The 22448-nt window shown below is 37.0% G+C and overlaps 1 protein-coding gene across 1 annotated transcript; it reads right to left on the bottom strand.

Annotated features, from left to right (window-relative positions):
- Positions 1-5951: 5951 nt before the first annotated feature.
- On the bottom strand, positions 5952-11564 carry LOC122311281 (growth-regulating factor 4-like). The gene is made up of 4 exons (XM_043125770.1): positions 10928-11564; positions 9300-9657; positions 6343-6749; positions 5952-6268 (listed from the first exon to the last, which is right to left on the bottom strand). Exons 1-4 carry the CDS (start codon positions 11169-11171, stop codon positions 6261-6263), a joined length of 1017 nt encoding a protein of 338 aa, XP_042981704.1. The 5' UTR covers positions 11172-11564; the 3' UTR covers positions 5952-6260.
- Between the last annotated feature and the right edge of the window lie 10884 nt (positions 11565-22448).

Genomic DNA, 22448 nt, shown 5'->3' with positions numbered 1-22448 from the left:
AGGATTGAAGATATCGAGCTAGTTTAGAAAATGATTATTGTTAACTCGAGGTTGTAGTAATAGATTTTAGGATATGATTTTTATCGGTTCGGAAGAAATAGATCCATCGAGGTTTTGGAAACAATAGTTTAATTGTTGGTATTGAATTTGACTGAAGTTGAGACCTCATGTTCTGGAGACTTTTAGGAATGGATTATTAGTAGGTTTAAGGTCATTTTCAGTATAAAGCTTTAAGCGATAGCTATTTGCTGATGTTAAGGGTGTAAGTTAAGCAAATATAGGAATGATTCATGTTGATAGGCGGATATAAATCGAGATGATGGAAATAGGAAATAGTAGTAATGGGCTATTTGTGTGTTGGAATGACAATTGGTTTCGGCTAAGGACGTATGAGATCGACGTGTGATAATGGTGAATCGATTGGAGTGTTCAGTCGAAACGTGTTACTCAATGAAATGATAGTTTGAAACGACTGTTGTGTTTATCTTGAGAATTAATTGCGACTTGAAGTCACAGGAATTTAAATTTGAGGCTATACTTTCCTTTGGAGTTTTGAGTGTCCAGTTGGGAGAATTATAGATTTTTTTATTTAACTTGAGAGATTGTTGGGTCGCAATGTGTAGTGGATAATAAAATCTTGAAAGTGGAAGCTTGGGGATCAACGGTGATTAGCCTAAACAGGTACGTGAGGTAATAAGCAGTAGGAGTTAGGAGGGTAGTGCAATAGTTTTGATGGATTGGAGATATGTACAGCATGGCCTATCTTGAGATTTAATTTTGTATGCAATTGAAGGAAATAGTCATGCTACTACTAGAATTATGGGAATGGAAGTAGGTAAGTGAGTTTTCAAGAAGAGTTCATTAAGGTTATGGTGAATTCAATCGTGGTTCGTAGTGTGTTTAGTCATCTCTAAATTTAGACGATATTCAGAATTTAGGGGATGATTTTGATTTGATTAAGGTAGCTAGAGATAATTGAGGGATAGGAGTGATGATTCATGATTTTGGGAGATTTTATTTTCTATCAAAGTGTGGTAAAGGATTTTCTTGCTTCCAGGTGTTAGAGTTAGCTTGTACTCAAGGGTGTTAATTTATGAGGATATAGTCTTTTTACATTTTGGCGAGTTATCAGAGTGCGCACAGAAGCGTGATATTTTGGAGATAATTAGGTGTTTAAATCTTGTGCTGATTTTGAAAAATTAGTGATGACTTGAAGTTTTAGTAAGAAGTTAATCATTTGGTTGTACAAATTATGTTGATTGATGGTTTATTTTGGAAGTGATTATTAGGTTACCAAGAGATAGTGTATAATGAAGGTTTGGAGGTTATAACACAGGAGCTGATTGAGGTTAACACAGTTTATTGTGGAAAGATACTAATTGTTGGAATTTACTTGGGTGCGGTTTTGAAATTCTTGTGGATGTAGTGATTTCTGTTTATGTGGCCACTTTAAGAGTTCTAGACGTGATGCGTCTCTGGGAGATTAGTGCAAATGTGATGGAATTGCTTATAGGAGTATATTTGGGGAGAGCTTTATTCATACTTATGTGGAATTGGTTGATGGTATCATTTTCTCAAAGTATAATCTGAGTTGTATATTGTATTCTGCTTGGCGCTGATGGTTGATCTTGCAAATTTCGAGGACGAAATTTGTTTTTAAGGAGGGGAGGATGTGATGACCCGCTTTTGCGTGTATTTTCACTGAAGGGTTGTTTTTAATTTAATTAATATATTGGTTTATTTATTTTAAATTATTGTATTTTAAATTGGTTTTTAATTTATTGGATGTTGTGTTTGATTTATTTAGTTTTACGATTTTAATCTAGTTTTCGGCGAATCTGTTTTGGTTTCCGGAGTGAGGACTGGACTTCATTTATTTTCCTACATCTTTTCTTTTCTCTTTTCCCTTTTCTCTTTTCCTCTTTTCTCTCTTTTTCTTTTTCTTTCTTTTTTTTCCTCCCTTTTCTTCCCGTGCGTCGACCCCCCCCCCGGTGCATCTTCTCTCTTTTATCCATTCCGTCGCCTCCCCTTTGACCGGCCGGTTCTCCACCGTCCGGCCACCGTTTGATGCACCGTCACCACCATTCTCTTCCCCTTCCACCATAGATCATCCTCACCAATTTTCAGAGCCATTGGACCAGCCGTTAGCTTTCGAGAGCCGCCGGAAGTCGCTGCACCTACTCTGTTTTTGCCCCTGTCGCCGGAATCTTCTTCAGCCCAGACCGCCGCCGTCCGGCCACCGTTTGGCTCGCCGCCGGTCTCGTTCGAACCCCCTCCCTCCGGCGCACCTTCCCACCAAATATCTCCCCTATCCGGCCGGCCGTTTGGCCGGAAAAGCCCTTTGAAGCCACACGATTTTTCACCGATTCCGGCGCCGTCGCACCACCTCCGGCCACCATCTCTTCACAGCTTCTTCCCCTACCTCTTGCCGACCTAACCCACCTAATTTTGGCCCCAATCCGTTGCCGGAGTAGCTCCCACGAGCTCATCTCCGTTCAGCCCCTTTTTGGCCTTCGACCGCCGTTTCCACCACCACCCACGGCCAAAATTCGTTTCCTTTAGCTTCATAAATATCTCAAGACCCTTCCCTATCAATCCCGAGCTTTGGTTTGTCCTCGTTCGAAAGTGGGTAATTTATTACCCACAGCAACAGTGTAAATTACACTGTTACGTTGCTTTTCCTCCGCCGTTTGCAACGCCGCTTGTTTTCTAAAATTGCCATATAGCGCTGTAAGTATTTTCCAAACCCTATTTTCAGATTTTAATATATATTGCTCATTCAATTATTTACTGTTGTTGGTTGTTGATTCCGGACTGAGTCCGAGGAGTTTCGGGGGTCGGATGGATGGAGGACGGAGTTGCCTGTTTATTTGATTTATGATTGTTGGATTATTTTATTATGCATTGTTATGGCATTACATGGTGCATGCACGTGTGTTTGTGGACTTATGTGAAAAGCCTGTGTATTGGCGTAAGTGTATTGCGGGTGCGTGTGTATCACGAGCCCAAGCCGGGATGGGTTATTATCTCGGTGGAGCTCCTCTGGTCACTCGGGAGTGGAATAAACTGAGTGACGTCCCCTGAGTTGTCGAGAGCGATGACGGGAGCGGGGCTAGGGGATGCTTGGCTACGAACGCGCCGGGCGCGGAACCGGGCATCGCCCTACTTACCGACTCCGTGGCCCTTCGCTGGCGAGGGCTAGAGGATGCTTGGCTACGCACGCGTGGGGCGCGGAACTGGGCATCGCTTGTTAGGTGTCACACGCGCGGTGGTACTCTGCGGTGTGGCACTGGAGCCAGGGTGTGCGGATGACCCCTAGGGGAGGTCATGGTGCACGCGGTTAAAATTGGATAATGGTTTGTGAGGCCAAATGGGACTTTTGGCGTGGGCCAGATGGACTTCTGGCGAGATATTGGGCCGGATGGACTTCTGGCGAGATATTGGGCCAAATGGACTTTTGGCGGCCAAATGTGACTTTTGGCGTGTTTTTCGGAAAGGATGTGTTTTTGGGCCAAATGGATTTTTGGCGTGTGTGGAAAACTTGTGTTTTATGGGCTTTGTGCATTGGGCATGTTTCATGCATTTTGTTTGAGTTTTATGTGTTTTTATCTGGTAGTGTTTGGGTTTTACTTACCTGCGGAACCATTTGTGGTTCCGTAGCTTTTGGTGCAGGTGATGAGGATGAGGAGGAGGAGGTTGAGCCCGAGGATGCGGCTCCGCCGGGTTGCTGATGATATGTTTTATATTTGTTTAAAACTGTATTTGGGTTTTTGTAATATTTTATTTACGTATGTTTTAAACAGTTTGTATTACATTAAGAAAAAAATTCTGGTACTTAGTTATATGACTTTTGTTATCCGCTGCGTTTCCTTTTGCACATTTGTTGCCTTTGCACACACTTGGCACCCGTCGATGGGATGGTGACCCGGGTTGTCACCATCCGGACGTCTCGATTTCCCCGTGTTCGGGCGTGGGGATTTGGGGGCGTCACAATATAGTTTTTATTGATAAGAGAACAATGGATTACAATGAGAACTCTGCACCTGCAATTTTTCACTTTTTTTTTTACTATTCTATTGGTTGACAATTACATATATTTATACTTAAAAAATTCTATTCATTATCTCTACGCACTATACTTTTTTTTCTTACCAAACATGTGGTAGATTGATAATGAGTATAAGAATTCAATTAGTTTAAGATGAATAAAACCAAAAAAAAATTTAAAAAAGAAAAAATAGTGTTATATGTGATATGTGAAGACGATAAATAGCAAATCTCATTTATAATTATAAAGATAATTTTATATACATCTGGTCAACCTTGAGAATATTAAAAGTCCTATCTTGAAAATATTAGGACTTAATTACTGATTCACTTCCTCCAGGATTAATCAAGACTTTGTTCTCAGACATCCAATACAAATAAAAATAAAATAAAAAGCACACATGGGAGGCTAACTTCATGCAAAAGATATATGCAACATGACCGTATCCATAATTTTCTATTTACCACTGTTTAAAATATTGAAAGTCCTTGACTCTCATGATAAACCAATGGTAGAAATCTAGCTAAACGGAATGACCACTATGTCCATGTCTGTCAACAATGTATTTCAGCGATTCTCACTCAAATTTCAAACTTTTCTCTAAACATTATTACCAAGCATATAGAATTAAAAAAATAAAAATAAAATTTAAAAACTTTTTCGCTTCTTATGTCAACATGTTTCCAGTTCTTCTCCAACGGTGGCCCCCCACCGAACATCCTAGGATTTATAAAATCCAAATATCACCTCAAACTCGCCAAAAGTAACAGGTTTTAATAACCATTTCTAATGATTTTAAAAGAAATAACTTCAATAAAATAATTATCTGAAAATACAATAAACAGAGCTGGCGTGGGCATGACGTGGTGGCTGTAAAAGCTCGGGATGAGCGAAAGTGTGGGGACAAGCTGTACGGTAAAAGAAAAAGAAAAGATTAAAAAAAGTAGTGTATACACGTCAGACCACGTGATACGAACCCACCACTGACACTTTCCTCCCAGCTGTCAATTGGGTCTCCCCACACTTCCCCATGTGCACGTATTTCGGACAGTGGCATTAGCATCCCCAACAGCTTTTCACCCCGCCCCCATCTACTGCCTCTACTGTCTACCTATCGCTTATGCTAATTAATTTGCTATGCATGCCATGCCCATGAATAACAAGGAAAGTGACGTGATGTTTATTAAGCAGCAGCTCTCTACAAAGAGAGATGAAGAAAGAAAGGTCCTCAATCCTTAGAACAAGACACATTTCCTTTCTTCCAAACCTGAGGATGGAGCTTTCAATGTAACTGACGACCCTGTCGAACAACATAAGTTAGATCAAAAGGGCATCAACAGATATATTGCACACCACAATTTCCTGGACCCCTTCAGTATTTTCTGATGTTACACAATAATTTTTATATTATTACGTGATAGAGTATCGCGTATAAGCATAGGTACTCTGAAAATATGAGAGAATTAAATAATTTTTAGGTAAAAATAAAAGCAAAGGTGATGATATTTAGGAGGACCAAGTGCCACGTGCTTTCTTAACATAGTCAAAGTGGGGCGCGTTGCATGTTGAAAAGAACCACAAAAGACACATTTCCAGCACATCAATTATTGTTCTTTGCAAGGAGATCAGAAATGGACCACTAGAAGTTACTTTTATCTCATTGCTCAACTACCTTACAAAAGAACTGGCATCTGATAAAATATAACCTTGGACAGTGCTTTGCAATAGTTTAACCAGACGTCTTCTCTCTCTCTCTCTCTCTCTCTCTCTGTGACACACACATGGGTTAAGCTAACCAAATTGAAGGCAAGCATCCTCGTACAAAGTTAAGAACATTATGCTCTCCTGATGAGCTTGCTAGTTTCCAAATCACTAAAAGATAATTACAATTATAAGAGCTGTGTTCCAGGAAAATTGAATAATGTTATTTAGAAGAATTTGGGAAGGAAGCAATCAAAGGAAAGCCAAAAACTTGTTCCTCTTTCATTTAACACAACCACAATGTTCATACCGGCCAGTTTTATCTTATTCATACCCTGAGCTTGCAAATGCAGTTGTACACAAACAGCCTTGCAGAAAACCCACAACCATAGAGCTACCAAGGAAAATGAAAAGACTTAAAAGAGTCTTTTGGGCATTGCTCAACTTAACTTGCTAAAAGTTGTCTGGGCTTTCATGGTACGGCTGCAGAAAATTGTAAACCGTCCTCCTCTCAATTCTCTGCAACACAGTTTCAAGAAAGAATTCAGAAAATTAGATATTTGCAGGAAACAGTCCTATAGATTGAAACTCACCATGTGGAGACTGGGAACTCGCTGCAGAGAAGTCTGAGGTTGTCATTGGAATGGATATCGAGAGCTGAGTTGTGGAGAAGGAGGTCTGATTGGATCTCTCATCCTCAAGACCAGACCAAGATTCCCTAGTTTTAGGCCATTCATCAAAGAAAGGTCGAAGAGACTGACCCTCCTGTTTCACAGGTTCTCCCAAGGCAAAATCACTACCCAAAAAAGAGTGCTGGGGAAAATCATTCTGTAACATGGAATTGTCACTGGGTTTTGATCCAGGAAATGAGGCAACTCTGGACGGCATTAAAGGCCATGTGTTATCTAGCGGTGAGTCCATCTGGAGATTCCTATTGCTGCCTGATGCATCAGAGAAGAAACTATGCTCACCTACCTCAGGTTTAAGTCCCTGAAGGTACCTGTGCGTTTCCATTGATAAGCAGACCCAGCTTATTGATCTAACAAATCTTCCTTCGAGATTATATAACTAAAAATATGTTCTTGGAGAAAATAAATGGGGCCAATACATACATACACAAGTAAGGGAGTGAAAATGCTGCTATATGATGTAAGGCAGTAATGATGTTAAAGTGCATTACAAGGTATTGACATCTCAAAATAACAGAAAACATAGGAAAATTCTTTTTTTTTTTTTTTTTTTCCTGTTTTGATCAGTGAAGAAAACATTGGCAAATTCCAAATTCCAAGCATAATATATTCCTTCTTAAACCTTTGGCAACTAAGGTTTCTTGCCTTGGAATGCAACATATTACATGAAGGACTAGTACCCAAGATGCCCCTTATAGAAGTGGTGCGTGGGATGAATTAATAAGGATTAATGTCCAAACAGCTTACTCTGTAGATACTATAACAATAATGAATAAAAATCTTTCATGTGGGATCTGAAGAAAATTGCTGGCATTCCTCTTACACCATTGGAAAAGTTTAGATATATTTATTACAGTTCTTCAAAAACCATTGTACTTGGCCCTTTTCAACATCAAATCTTTCAATTGCATCCTTAAATTAGGTTCCAAACAAGAAATGAGTTCTAATAGTAATTAAATTTCTGTCTGCATTGCTGCACGACCATGATCGTTTCACACTTATGACCAAACCAACAACTGACAGAAAAGTATGATGATACAAATTAGAAGGATTGAGTAGCAGAAAGGTGGAGGGAGGTACGGATATATAGGTCCTTTCACAATTTAATTGTGGAAATAAAGCAAATAATAAATTTTTTCTTATTCATAAAAAAAATAATAAATTGTTTTCTCTCTATTGAATGAGAAGAAAACCCGTAAAAGAAGAAGGAAAACAAGTTAAGGGGTAGGGGGAAAAAAGCTTAGATCAGACAAGTAGGTAAAAAAAATTAAGGTAAAAAGGAATGTGGACTAGGTCAGGGGTATAATAATTTATTACCATTCATAAATTTGATCAGTAAGACTTATGGAGAGTGGTCTTTTGTAGGCACAGACCAAATAGTTTATACGGTGAGAGTCGCTTCCCTTTTTCAAACTGGAAGCTATTTATACTATTAAAATAAAATTTATGCCAGACCCATGCGCCCACTCTTCCCATACACACACATACATATAATATATATATATATATATATATATATATATTTATTGATGGAGACTGCACTTGCAGAAGATCAATAAGATGCCATTAATTGGCAGGCTCACCAAAATTTCAGAATGCTTGTCAGATTTTTGCAATTTTACACACTGTAAAAACGTTGGATTTCAACAGCTATCCTTGTGGACATTAGGGGCCCAGAAGCCTGAGCCTTGCAGAAATCAAAAAGTTTATGCAACGTATCCATCACCCAGATGCAGAAAAATCTCTATTACTCCTGCCAAACAAATTCAGGAATGGACCCAACAAACACTAGACCCAATAGCAATTTTAATGGCTAAAGCTTTCCTAACGAGGGATATGTTTAAGTACCAAACAAAGCAGATACGAAATGTCAGGCAGAATGGTCGCATGTAGGAATAGAATAAGTTTGGACACATTAAAGGTAACTATAACTTCCGATCCAAAAAAGAAGAAGATAAAAAACGATAACTTAAGTGACATATGGCAGACACTAACCGATTTATTGAAAATTTAGGATTAAAGTTATCAACTCTCTATAACCAACTTTAGAATCACCAAAATCCAGAAAGAGACCGACACATTCCTTTCTTCCACATATGCCAGGCAATACTATGGACATCAAAATTCTGCAAAGGCCAATCATTCCCGTCATTCCCCTTATGCAGAGACTGAAGACAGAAGGCACCTTCCCAGGCACAAGAATGCCAAGGACTATGTCAAATGGTTGTCAGACCTCTACAAGAAATTTTACAGGAAAAAAAAAAAAAAAGAACCAGACCAAAAATAACACTGTCAAAAACCATCTCCCTATGTAAAAGCATAAAAACTCCCTAGAGAAATATCCTTATGGACATCAGGGCCCAGAACCCTGGATCTGGCAGCAAATTGAAAAGTACCTTTAACATCTCCATTACCCAGATGGCAGAAGACCCGGTTTCACTCTCACCCCAGAATTTCAACAGTACGGGCCCAAATAGCACTAAGATCAGGTGACAATTCTAACAGCTAAGCAATCCCACAATTTGTATCTCTGTAATTGGTCTAAAGGCCAAAAAAGAGTCCAACAATGCAGAGAATCAGAGATATCCAACAACAATGTGGAAATAATTACAATAACTTGCACTACAACTCAAAACTGAGAAAAGAAAAAAAATATTAGAACCATGGAACAGTTTGTCGATATATTTTGGTGCTTCCAAACTACGGAAATCTGAAGTTCATATCCATAAAGTCCTATGAGCTCAAATGTGGAATTTTATTTCTCATGTAATTGAAGAATTCAAAGCTGTCGATTTCTTTCCTTTCCCTACGCTATCTAAGTAACCAATTGGAGCAAAAGCAAATTGCAGGGAATGTGATACCTGTAATCTTTGTTTGGGATTCCAAACGGAATAGAGTCCAAATGATATTGGGATTGGTTGGTTCCAGAACTGGCGCCTTGGGGATTACCAAAGGCACTCAACGGAAGGCTCTGGAAGCTCTCATTTCCACTGCTGCCTCCAGTAACAGTCAGTGATGTCACAGTAGACGATGATGACTGTGTCATGGTTTGCGATTCCACAGGCTTTCTTGAACGGTTGCGGCCACGGTGCATGTGGCGCTCACAGTACTTGGAGTCCGGGTACGCGTCTTTGGAACACCTCCACTTTTTGCCATCAGTCCTCCGGCATCGTCCTGGCTCCGGATCCACCTTCTTCCCATAGAAGGAGCAATAGCCCACTGCAAAATTATACCCAAATGTTAAATAGACCATCTATCTATACTCATAATATATATACATACGCCATCTATCAATAGTGCTAACCAGATATCGAAAGTGATATAAAATTTAATATACCATAAGCAAAATGTCACAAGGATAACACATAAGGCTAAAAGTGACGCACTTTACAAACCAAACTTTGACAATATCAGGAGTGTGGTTAAAAAATTGCTGAAGAGAAGGATAGGATTAGCCAAAAAAAATCTTCTGATATCGACAACTTACAAAAGCATAAGAGCATGATGATGAAATGAGAACATGGTCAATGGCCTCGGGGAGAATACTTATATATATATATAGTGACAATCACAAAACCAACCAAAGAAGATGAATACAAGATGGCTGGAAAGTCAATATAACATGCCCTGCTTTCAGATGCATAAGAACCCATTATTTGTGCCGTTTCTGTGTATATATAATATAACTTAGCAAAACAAAAAAAAATGCTGATCAAAACATTATATACATATATATATATGCTATAAGTAGAGCAAGGACGTAGCTCGCGCAATTAGGGAAATGGAGACACCACCAGATGCAGTTTCCGGAGTAGTAGTAGAAGAACTAGGAAATAGTTATATTGAAATCGTCTAATCAAACTCTGGAAACAAACAGCAATGACCTCGATCAGAAATTTTTTTCTGATGACATTAATTGCAAAGCAAGAGCAAATGAAATACTATTTTCTTTTTAAAAATAAAACCAAATGCCAAGGAATAAAAGTAAAGCTTTTGCCCATGAATGAGTTGGATGATCATGGCATAGTTAAGCCCCAACTGAAATTCGAGTCAACGGATTCATGGGCTCACGGGTATTCCCTCATCTGCCACATGGGAATGAAACTGATGAAAATATTCTTTTGTTTGCTCACTGTACTTCCAAAATGAGATAAAATACATTGGAAGACCATTTAACAAAAACACTGACATATCCAGTACATCAATAATAACTTTTTTTCTGAATGTACATCAATAACCACCAAACTCTCTGTTTACTATCACAAAATTTTTTGTTTCTCAATAAAAAAGAAAAAACCCATCTGAAACGGTTCTCTATGCTTGTCAAAACAAACAACGAAGAGAAATGAAAAAAACGCAAAGCACTGATTTTTATGGTCAAAAAAATACGAAAAGGGAGATTCTTCAAATGAAATCACACACACACACACCCAGAAACCGAATCAAACCAATAAATCTGTAGGGGGGAGAGAGGGCGAGATTGACTTACTGGTGGGTTGGTGGAAGAACCTATGAGAAATGGACTCGAAGCTTTTCTGAATGGGGAGCACAAGATCAGGTGGCACAGGCAAACCAGCCATCATATACTTGAAGATCAAAGCTTGGTGCTCCAGCTCCTGCCATTGTGACGCTGTAAAAGGTGACCTCATCCCTCCCACCATTACTGTCCCCACCCCATTCCCAGCCCCACCACCCCCACCGCCACCTCCTCCACCACCCCCACTACTGTTCATCTCCACCACAACTATTTCTGACCCTTATAACGCCTTCCCTCTAGACCCACAAAGCTCAAAAATGGCCCCTTGAGACACTGAAAAGCATGGGACAGGGATCAGCCTCTGTCTCAACCATTTAGATTTGCTCTCTCAGTGTGTCGCACTCTGCTAAGTTTGTGTGCTGGTGTCTGAAAGTGTCTCTGTGTGTGTGTGTTGGGAATGGGGGGCAGCGACTATGTGGATGAACCCCAAGGGACAAGGTTTGGTCTCATTTTATTGGGCGAGGCTCTTTCTTAAGCTACTGTAACGGGGTTTTTAAGTTCTGTACGGGTAACTGAGCTTCATTTATAAGCCTGCGCTCTCTGAAGCTTTTTATGTGTGTTTGGTTGCAAACCACACATGCCTGCAGCAAATGAAAAGGAAATCGTGAGATTCCAAGAGTTTTTTGCGTTTTTGTTGTCACAAGTTGAATCTCTAATCCGTTTGTAACTTAGATGGATTTCAGTCCAATTTTAATATAAGTCTGATATTTACACGTCTACTCTTAAATTATTAAATTTATTTTAATTTAAAATTTTTTTATACATATAATTCATAATTTTTTTTATCTTAACATATTTTTATACGCAAAATTTTAATCTTTTTTAACTTTTTATAAATACATTTAAATTCATCTTAAATAGATTTCACAAACTATATTTTACTATCTCAAATTATTATTATTTATAAAAAACTTAATTCATCTCAACTCAATTAAAAAACGATCGTAAGCGTGGGATTATGAGTTTCTCAGCCTGTTGATTTTTTGAAAGTTGGCAATGCTTCAAGATTATCAATGTTGTTTTTATTTTTAGGACGTAAAATATTGTAAAAAATATTTTAATATTGGATTGAAAGTATTCTTTATATAAGTAGAGTTTTACTACCTATCATTTCTACACATTGTATATCATATTTTTTATTTTATTATTCCTGAACTAATTAAGTTCTTTTACCCATTATCTATATACTACATATTTAATAAGAAAAAAATTAAAAATTAAAAATTTATATAAAATGTAATAGTATAAAGATGATGCGTAGAATTTTTCATATAGATATTATAAATATTTCTTTTTTAGGTTACGTGGCTGTAAACTCATATGGATATTTAAAATATAAACCAATAAAATTAACCTGTTTTAAGACTTGAACCTAAAACTTTCAAAAGAAATATGCTAATTTACGAATGGAAATTATAATAAAAAAATTTAAAAATATTCTTTTTTTCTCTGAATATGGTTTGGATCTCTATTCTCTAACATAAATAAAATTTCCAATCATCAACAGTTTACACAAAGCCTATAAAAGAAAATGGAAACAGAAAATTTGTATTTTTAAAAAAAATTGATATGATTTTTTTGTACATTTTTTTTTTTTTTTAAGGAAAACACACATTCACCCAACATTTTGTAGGGAGGTTTCATTTAGCCGTTTGTTTTTTTTTTTTTTCTAGATAAGTTGAGTTGAAATAAAAGTTGAAAGTTGAATAAAATACTATTTTGATTTTAAAATTAAAAAAAATTAAATTGTTTATTTTATTTTATATAAAAATTTGAAAAATTTGTAATGAATAAATTTTCTTAAATGAGATCAGATGAGTTAAGATAAATGTTAAAATTTGAATAAAATATTATTAGAATATATATTTTTTATCTTTTTTTTATTTTAGAATTTGAATAAGTTGAATTATTTATTTTATTTTATATAAAAATTGAAAAATATTATAATAGTTAGATCAGATAAAATAAAATAAAATGAGATAAAAATAATTATGAAAATAAACTAGGAAAAATTTTCAAGAACTAGAAGAAAGGATCTTGAGAAACAATAGTGAATACGTTACACACGCATTGGAATTTTATTCCATTTGAGACAAAAGATGGCTGACAATAAAGAATAAAGGTAAAGAGTTTTGTTACGTACAAGTATAGTTGAATATTAATCTGCATATTAATACTGATTATTACATATTTAAAATTTAAATTAATACTGTTTTCAATAAAAATCTATTTTTTAATCAATTACAATACATTAGTTACATATTAATACATAATTATGCTTGTAACTAAATTTTTTCAAAGGTAAAAGACTTTCAAAACCCCTTCGTGTAAACTCCCTGCCTCTTCCAAGAGACCAAGAGGTTCTAATTTATTCCTCCCTTGCCATTTTTATGTTATAGGACCTTTTTTTTTTTTTTTTTTTTTATCAAATTCTTCATCTTTTTCTCCATTTTTATCCATAATATATTTGATCTATTGCCGTTTGATATTTTAATGTAATGTTAGATACATTAAAATTATATTTAACATTACTCATTTTATATATATTACTATAAATATTATTTATCTTTAAAAAATAAGAAGATAGAAAATTCCATCGGATTTTCTTATTTTGGCTTACAATTATGGTACCACAATCCATGATTGAGTTGCATAAAACGCAATCGGTGGTACCTCCCTTACTGCCCTAAGAAAATTTAATTAATCTAATTTTAATTGTATAAATTGATAAGTTTGAAAAGTGAGATAAGATAAGAATTTTGTAAATAATAATAAGATAATTTGCGAATTATAGTGAAATGGTTTAAGTTGAGTATTTTTTAAATTTTTAGAAATGAGAGAGAAAAAGTTAAATAAAAAAAATATTATAAAGTTATAATATTGTTAGAATATAATTTTATAATATTATTTTTGTTTAGGATTTAAAAAAGTTGGAATTGCTTTTATTTTTTATTTGAAAATTTGAAAAAGTTATAATGATTAGTTTGAAAATTTTATATTTGAATTATATTTGGAAATAAAATGTGATGAGATGAATGAGATCAAATAAAAATTTTGTTTCTCATTTGAAGCCCCAAACTTAAACCTACCCTTAGGTTTCTAGGCTATGGGGATGTTTTGATGCTCTTATATTTATTTTTACTATTATTATTTGTGGATACATATCTGACAAGAGGACAAATAGTGTTGATTTTCCCATATCAGAACACAACAAAGAATCCTAAATTTTCAAATTAAGTGTTTGGACTTGTTTGGAAAAAAAAGTCTCATCCCAAAATTTTCATCACATCTCATCTCTTTTCTAAACATAATTCAAATACAAATATTTTCAAACTAATTATTACAATTTTTTCAACAGGGTCGGGGGCTATGGCTACAGGAAGGGTTGGAAAAGATGTGAGACTTTGCTCTTGAGAACCTTGGGACCAACCTTCTTGAACTCGAATTGAAGACTTTACGCCCTAAAAATTCCTTGCTCCAGTTCCTCGATTCCTTGGAACTCAGCTTGTTGCTCGGTGCCTTTCCACCTCCAACTCCTCATTTCTGATGTGTTGAGGACGTTTGTATTCATGAATCTCTCTCTCTCTCTCTCTCTCTCTCTCTCTCTCTCTCTTAGAGTTGTGTTTTCCACCCCGACCTAGCACGGGGACACGAGGAATGTTGTATTTTGTAACACCTAATGTATAGTGGATATGATTCTCGACATCTTTTCTTCCTGCAATTACGCGTTCATGCTTTTTTCACCCATTATTGCTTTTGCAATTTCCATGCTCTTCACCCCCATCTGACTTAGGGTTTGATTAAACTTCTTTCATCGCGTGTCCTCTCAAATTTGAAATCGGTTGGGGTAATCTTTGACTTTAGGCGCCAGTGTGGAGCACCAGCTTAGATGATCAATCGAGAGATGGACTTAATATCATTGGATGGCGAGGAGAGACTGAGACACTTGGGAGATGTGTTCCTTCCTATATTGCCTAGGTGCAAGCTCAGAGAATCAACTTAAGTAACTAAGTGGAGATGGACTTGACCGCGCTAGGTAGCGATGAGAGTTTGGGACGCTTGGGAGAGGTGTTCCCTCCTATATTACTTGGGGGCAAGCACAGAGTATTGACTTAGATGAGTAGACGGGAAATGGACATGACTGCGATGGGTGGCAAGGAGAGACTAGGACACTTGGGAGAGGTGTTCCCTCCTATATCTCTTGAGTGTGAGAGTGGAACATCGGCTTAAGTAACGAAATAGGAGATATACTTGACCATGTTGGGTAATGAGGAGAGACTCGGACACTTGAGAGAGGCGTTTCCTCTTATATCACCTAGGTACAAGCACAAAGTTCCTATGGCAATTTAGCAAAGAGTAAGTAATAGAACATTTTATTGAGAACTTTGATTTACATGGCTTAAGTGGCATAACCCCCCTTTTACGGGTCTTTAGACAAACTACTTCTTGAGGTGATCCGCATTCCATGGGCGTGGTAGTTCCTTTGCTTTTGCATCCTTGTGTTAATATGTTTCGAGTTGGTGGCTGGCTATGGCCATGTATGGTTCTTCCCACCTTGGCCTTTGTTTTCCTTCTTCTGGGAGGTCACTTATGTTTTTCTTAGCACCAAGTCCTAAGGGTGCTACCTGCACCCAATGGGGTGAAGTAGCCCCTTTTCTGCCCTCTCATGAGCGAAGGGTGGAGTCTCCCCCAGCTAAGAACCCGGCCCCTCACAATGGGGACAAGGATGGACCCCCACTCCTTAAACCCCCCATCCACCACCCACAACCGGCCATGGTTGCAAAAAAATACATGTATAAAAAATCCATAATCTCAACAATCAATGAATAAGAAATAATCACAGAGAGAGAGAGAGAGAGAGAGAGAGAGAGAGAGAGAGAGAGAGAGGGGAAGAGAGTCATGGGGGGAAGAGGGGGCTAGGGTTAAATTAAACCCCACATATATATATGTGTGTGTGTGTGTGTGTTTTTGGGCTAAGCTTAGGCCCAGGCCGCCCCCACCTTTGTTTCCCGTGCCCCTCCCCTGCATGAGCGGGCAAGGGTGGGGTGGAGCCCTGTTGCCCACCAGTACCAAGTCCTCCGAAAGACCGAGGTTTGACTCTTTGATTGAATTACTATTATTTTCTCCTATTGCCAACTACTATCCTCATACTGACTTCCTTTTGTCTCCTCTACCAAGTCCAGATTTGTATGCAAACCCTATTAATTTGTTCTTTTGTTGAAATGCTGAACTTGGAAGCTTAGTATACCTACCTCCACTGGGATGACCGCTTATTCCCATGGAAAAATATTCTTGCAAGCAAGTTCGTATACTAATTTTTGTATCGATATTGATATATAAGGCTTATGTTTAATGAAATAATGTGAATTGAAAATGAAAATAATTTTCATGATATATGAAATTTTCTTCTTCTCTCAATTATTTTTTAAATAACGATACGCAATTTGGTGCGCGAACTCGCTTGTACCTAGCAAAGCTCTACTCACATATACTAATGTAAAGGGGTCTCTCCAGTTGGGGTTTTAACCGTGGTGCAATATGTCTATAGGACCCTGAGGAGCTCTTCTGCCCATGCTCCCCTTCTTGATTGTCAACATCTTTTTCAAAATTCCTACCAGGGTCTTGTTGGTCAGTTCAATCTTTTTGTTAGCTCGAGGTGTCCTAAAGATGAATATCTAGCCTTTATACCTAGCTCGTTGAACTAGTTTCTGTAATGGTCGCAATTGAATTGTCTCCGTTGTCTGCAAGGATGACCCAAGGTATGCCATATCGACACACCACGGCCTTCCACAAAAACTGGATTACATTGGCAGCAGTTATCTTTGCAAAGGGCTCTGCCTTCACCCACTTCATCAAATGGTCCCCCGCCACCAAAATGAACTTTGCACCACCTTTCCCCTGTGGCATTGGCTCGACGATATCTAGTCCCCCTGAGTGAACGACCAAGGGGAACTGACAGACGTCATCTCCTCAAGTGGGCAATGCAGAATCGACGTGTGCATTTGGCACTTTTTACACTTTCAGACAAACGCTTGTGTCCTTGAGGGCTTGGGGCCAATAGTAACTAGCCCTTAGTGCCTTTCCTGTCATGGTCCTCCCACTCGAGTTATTTCCACATAACTCTTCATGTATTTCTGTTTCATCTATGCTGATGTAGCTCACGCTAGCCTTTTCTGAGGAGATACGCCAAAGGAGGGGGGAAGAGAAGCCTTGTCTATACAACTTCCAGTTAGCCAAGACATAGTGGGCTATTTTTTACTCTCATTTCCTCCTTTTTCTAGACCGATAGCTCTCCTATGGTTAGAACATATTTATCTTATGGGCCCACTCGGGTATGGCATCCCCTATTTCTTAGATCATGATTCCCATGACCGGGACCTCTATTACCATAGTGACTATTTCCCATGGTAGTTCTGTGTCATCTATGCTTGATGCATCTTGTGCTAGTCAGTTCACTTTCCAATTGTTCTTTCGTAGAATTTATTTGATGGTGAAGCTCTGGATTCAGTTACACTCTTTCCATACTCATTGCAGATAGAGTTAGAGTCTTTTGCTCTTCACCACATACTTCCATTTAACGTGGTTTGCCAATATCTCGGAGTTCATCTTTACTTTTATGTCCATCGAGTCCAGGGTCCTTTTGATGGTGAGGCCTACCAGTAAAGCCCCATATTTTGCTTCATAGTTGGTAGTCTTGAACTTGAGTTTTATCGAGTGGTAGGTCTCCTCCCCTTTATCAAAAACTACATATACTCTCACACCCTCACCTTCAGCATGACGAGCTGTCAACGTAGACATGTCACTTGTTGTCTTTTGGTGGGGTGGATACCTTCAAGACTTGCCTTTTGATGATCGTTTGAGGGACATTGTTGATCTTGAATTCACTCAATTTGATTAACCAATTTACCAACCACCCAGATGTGTCCCAGCGTTAAAGGACCTTCTTTAACGACACTTCCGTTAGGACTTGTATCGGATGTGTTTGAAAGTAGGGCCTTAGTCGAAGAGTAGCCACTATGCACATGTCAACAGTTCCATCAATGGGTATCTTGGCTCCGCTACTCTTAGGGCCTTACTGGTGTAGTAAACGAGTTTTTGCACATTTTTTTCCTCCCGGACCAACGCCGCCAAGACAATGGCGATTGTGATGAACAAGTACAGGTACAAGGTTTCTCCCGACACTGTTTAGCTTAGCAGGGGCAAGTTAGTGAGGTATTCCTTAAACAAGGTAAATGCCACTTCACAATCATCATTCCACTCATGAACTTACCGTAACACTTGGAGGAATGGTGAGTGTTTGTCTATCAATTGGGAAACAAATTGATTGAGTGCTGTGACTATCCCCGTGAGTCTCTGTATTTCGTTGATGGTCTGAGAGATTTCATGTTGATCACAGCTTAAATCTTCTCCGAATTAGCTTCAATGCCTCTTTCCAAGACCATGAATATGAGGGATTTTCCCGATCCTATGCTGAAACCACACTTCATAGGGTTGAGCATCGTCTAGTATTTTCGAAGGACTACAAAGGCCTTTCACAAATCATCAAAAAGGCCCTCAGGCTCTTTGCTTTTGACAAGCAGGTCATCAGCGTACAATTATGCATTTCGGTTGATTTTCTCTTTGAACATCCAATTAACCAACCTATGGTAGGTGGTTCCAGTGTCCTTAAGGCCGAAAGGCATCACTTGATAATAGTACAGGCCTCAATATGTGATGAAGACGATCTTTTCTTCATCTTCATGGCTCATTTGGATCTTATTGTATCTAAAGTAGGCATCCATAAAGCTCAACATTTTATTCCCAATTGTCGAGTTGACAATTAGGTCGATGCAAGGCAGAGAAAAGCTGTTCTTCGGGTATGTCTTACTCAAGTCGGTGAAGTCGACATACATCATCCACTTGTCATTCGACTTTTATACTATAACTATGTTGGAAAGCCATTTCGGATAGTGGGCTTCCCGGATGAACCCTATGGCGAGTAGTTGGTCCAGGTCCTTTGCTATCACAACATATTTCTTTGTGCTAAAATTTCACCTCTTTTGCTGGACTTTCTTGGCATTTGGATTCACACTCAAGCGGTGATTGTTCACGTTTTAGTCAATCCCAAGCATGTTTGTGGGACCTTACCTCACAGCTCATCCTTGAGTCAATTCTCACCCTCCTCTCTGAACGTATGACATCCAAGGATACTAACTCAAGGGGCTCTTCAGTCTCTCCCAATTTTAGATTCCACTCATCCCAAGTTTCCACCTCCCGATCGATGAGTTCAAGAGGTGGAGGCTGAACTAGCAAGGCAGGCTTGAACTAGTTTTGTCGCATGCTTCCTTGATTTGATGGTCTTGAGCTCCTATAATCTCGAAGTTGGCCTTCCCTTGAACTCCTCTACTTCTACGGGTACACCTCTTTGATTAGCTGAGAGGGCTTCCTGAATATGGGCCATTTGGTAGAGGGTTGTAACTGGTACGAAAGACACACTAATGTTGTTAGATCAAAGTAACCCAGATACTACAGATGACGCCAACTGTTAAAATGTATTTTGTAACCAACAATCTCAAATAGTTTTAAATGCTTATAAAAGAGGAGAATGTGGTGGTCGGGTATGTCCATGACTTCTCTGATGCCAAAATCATAAGATATCAAGTGTTGAGGAGAGAGAGAGAGAGAGAGAGAGAGAGAGAGAGAGAGAGAGAGAGAAGTGAGTTAGTGTGATTAACTTACTTTCATTACTAACTGTTATATGATTTATATTCTTCTCGTCGAGGTCTTGTCGACTCAGAGTATCATACTACCGCTTTTAGTGCAATAGTCTCTTGTCGGCAACAAGATCTTCAATGGGGATTCTAGGCTTACGCTCCATGTTGGCACATTTAATGTGACATGAATTTTTGCACGTCACTTGGGCTAGGGCCTTCTCTTCACGATGTCAGGTCAGACTAGATGCGCCCGGATCAAGGCCTGGAGACCCTATGGGCATAGGCCGATCCTATGGTGGGAGAAATATCCCTTCCAATATATATATGGTTACACAACAAAAAGGGAGTACATTTACCATATCATTGTAAAAGAAGAAAAATGGGTGCAAAACGAATGTATTAATTTGCAATAACATATGAACATTATGAGGGATGAAATGCCTTCAAAATGCGGCTTCAACTACTTCAAGGACTATCATAATTGCTTCTATATTTTTTGGTGCTGAATAATTCCCATTGTAGCAATTGAACTACCAGTAATTATAAATTGTAAAGGACTATCATAATTGCTTCTATATTTTTTGGTGCTGAATAATTCCCATTGTAGCAATTGAACTACCAGTAATTATAAATTGGATAGGAAGGTGATAAAAAAGATCTCATATTAGATTAAAGTAATAAGTTCTTTCTGCTTAATAATTTCATATTGCTGTAATTATAACTTTAACTAAGTTTTTTAAAGTACGGACCTAAATGTGGCTTGAATTTTTCTTAACATTGATTACAAATTATATCATCATCAAACTCAATTAGAAGTATGAGAATATTGTAGTTACATTTACTGTGTAGAAAAAAGTTCTTACTTTTTATATGATTGCAAGCGGCTTTACTATAATCATGATTAGTTCTTACAGAATATGAGCCAATAGTGGCTTAAATTTTTCTTGAATGATTACAAATGACGTCATAGCCAAATCCAATTAGATAATATGAGATTCGAACTGTGCTACCTACGATAGAGATGAAAGATCTTGTCCTTCATAATAATTCTAAAAGATTCTAATTATAATTTTAATTAATATTTTTTAAGTTGTAATACGGTTTCAGCTTTTATGAATCGTTAAAGTAGCACCTTTAAACGAGCAATTCAAGCAAACATCTAATAAAAAGGTTGAGGTGGTTGCTTGGAGTCGGTCTGAGTGATATACATAGTTTCAGCCGTGAATCAACCACTCTAGTGATGAACAGTACAGCCTCGAGGATATGAAATCCGGAAAATACTACTCTTACCACTACTTTCCACTGCTGGATTCTATCGCTGTGATTTTTTATTTTTTATTTTTATTATTTATTTAATAATTAAGTAAATATTTTTTAATAATATTATGAATTTTTTTATTTTTTTAAAAATATTTAAATATATTTAAAAAATACAAAAATTTCCAAACTATTAGCGGGAGCCCCAACAGGAACTCCTAGTTGTGTGTGTAGCACCGCCCATGATAATAACGATGCCTTTGTTGGTGAACACTTAAATAACTATGAGTACGCAGTGAACCAAACAAAGGTACTTCGTCACAACTAAGGTTGTTCGTTCATTATATGTATTGGGTACATGTCTTTCCTCTGAGTTGTTGTCCATTACTTTTTTTCAATGACCATAAGTAGGAGTATAAGATGATGGAGTTGGGTACCCCAACCATAAATGCATGAGGGTACTGCCATGAAGGTTTATCCCTGGAGTTATTATTTTATAAAAATAAAATGTAAAACATATCATCCACATTATTTAAATTGTAAGATTTAATTTGTAAGATTTAAAATTTATCTTTCAAATTAAATAATATCATGTAAGAAATTTATTATGTGTGCTTCATACATCATCTTGATAATATAATTTTTTTTATTGTAGCTATAAAAACCACAAGGCTTGAAAAAAAGGGTTTGATCCAGGCTGATATAGTCAAAAACCGAATCGATTTTAGTGAACTTTTTAGGCCGATTTAGATTGATTCGAATTGATTCCAAACTATTCAAAATTGTATTTATTTTTAAGTCATCTAACAATTGAGTTTTTTTTTTTTTTTTTCAATTTTTTACACAAAAATATGATAGAACTAAACATATATTAGTTTTTTCATCATTTTATTCAATAAGAATCGCATAAAAATTGAAAGATAAAACATGCATTTCTTTATTTTCTTTAGTTGAACAAAAATAATTACGATGTAAATGAGTATTTTGTATTAAACCTACAGCTGTGAATAAAATATTACATTTTTCATGTTAATGGTCTTTATCGTCTTTGTATATGAGGTAAAAAAAAAAAAGTCAAATTGTTAGGAATCGACTGATTCAGTTTCTCGAAATTGATACTGATTTTTCAAACGTTTATTATTGGGGGCATTCTAATCAATTGTTTTGATGCTATCAAAGGAGGTTTTCAATTTCACTACATTTAAAAACACATTAATCAAATATTTGTGACCAAAATACATGATTATTAATTGTGGTTTGGATAGTGAGTTGATATGAAAGTTAAATAAAATATTCTTAAAATATTATTTTTTAATATTATTATTGTTTTGTAATTTGAAAAAAATTAAATTATTTATTATATTTTGTGTGAAAATTTTAAAAAATTATGATGATGAGATGAGATGAAATGCCTCGTTTATTTTCGTATATGAGTTGAGATTAAAGTTAAAAGTTAAATAAAATATTGTTAAAATATATATATTTTTAATATTATTTTTATTTTATTAAAAAATTATAATAAT

This window comes from Carya illinoinensis, chromosome 5, assembly GCF_018687715.1.
Source record: "Carya illinoinensis cultivar Pawnee chromosome 5, C.illinoinensisPawnee_v1, whole genome shotgun sequence".
NCBI classification, from domain to species: Eukaryota; Viridiplantae; Streptophyta; class Magnoliopsida; order Fagales; family Juglandaceae; genus Carya; species Carya illinoinensis.
The sequence above is the reverse complement of the archived record's forward strand: the minus strand, read 5'-3'. Positions and strand labels throughout refer to the sequence as shown.

What these genes read in the sequence shown, in the direction of transcription:
- LOC122311281 (XM_043125770.1), bottom strand. Translation starts at nt 11,171, where the DNA reads ATGAACAGTAGTGGGGGTGGTGGAGGAGGTGGCGGTGGGGGTGGTGGG. An exon ending in GTTCTTCCACCAACCCACCA is followed by an intron (nt 9,658 to 10,927) that starts GTAAGTCAATCT and finishes ATAATTTTGCAG; the next exon opens with TGGGCTATTGCTCCTTCTAT. An exon ending in ATCCCAAACAAAGATTACAG is followed by an intron (nt 6,750 to 9,299) that starts GTATCACATTCC and finishes GGAAACGCACAG; the next exon opens with GTACCTTCAGGGACTTAAAC.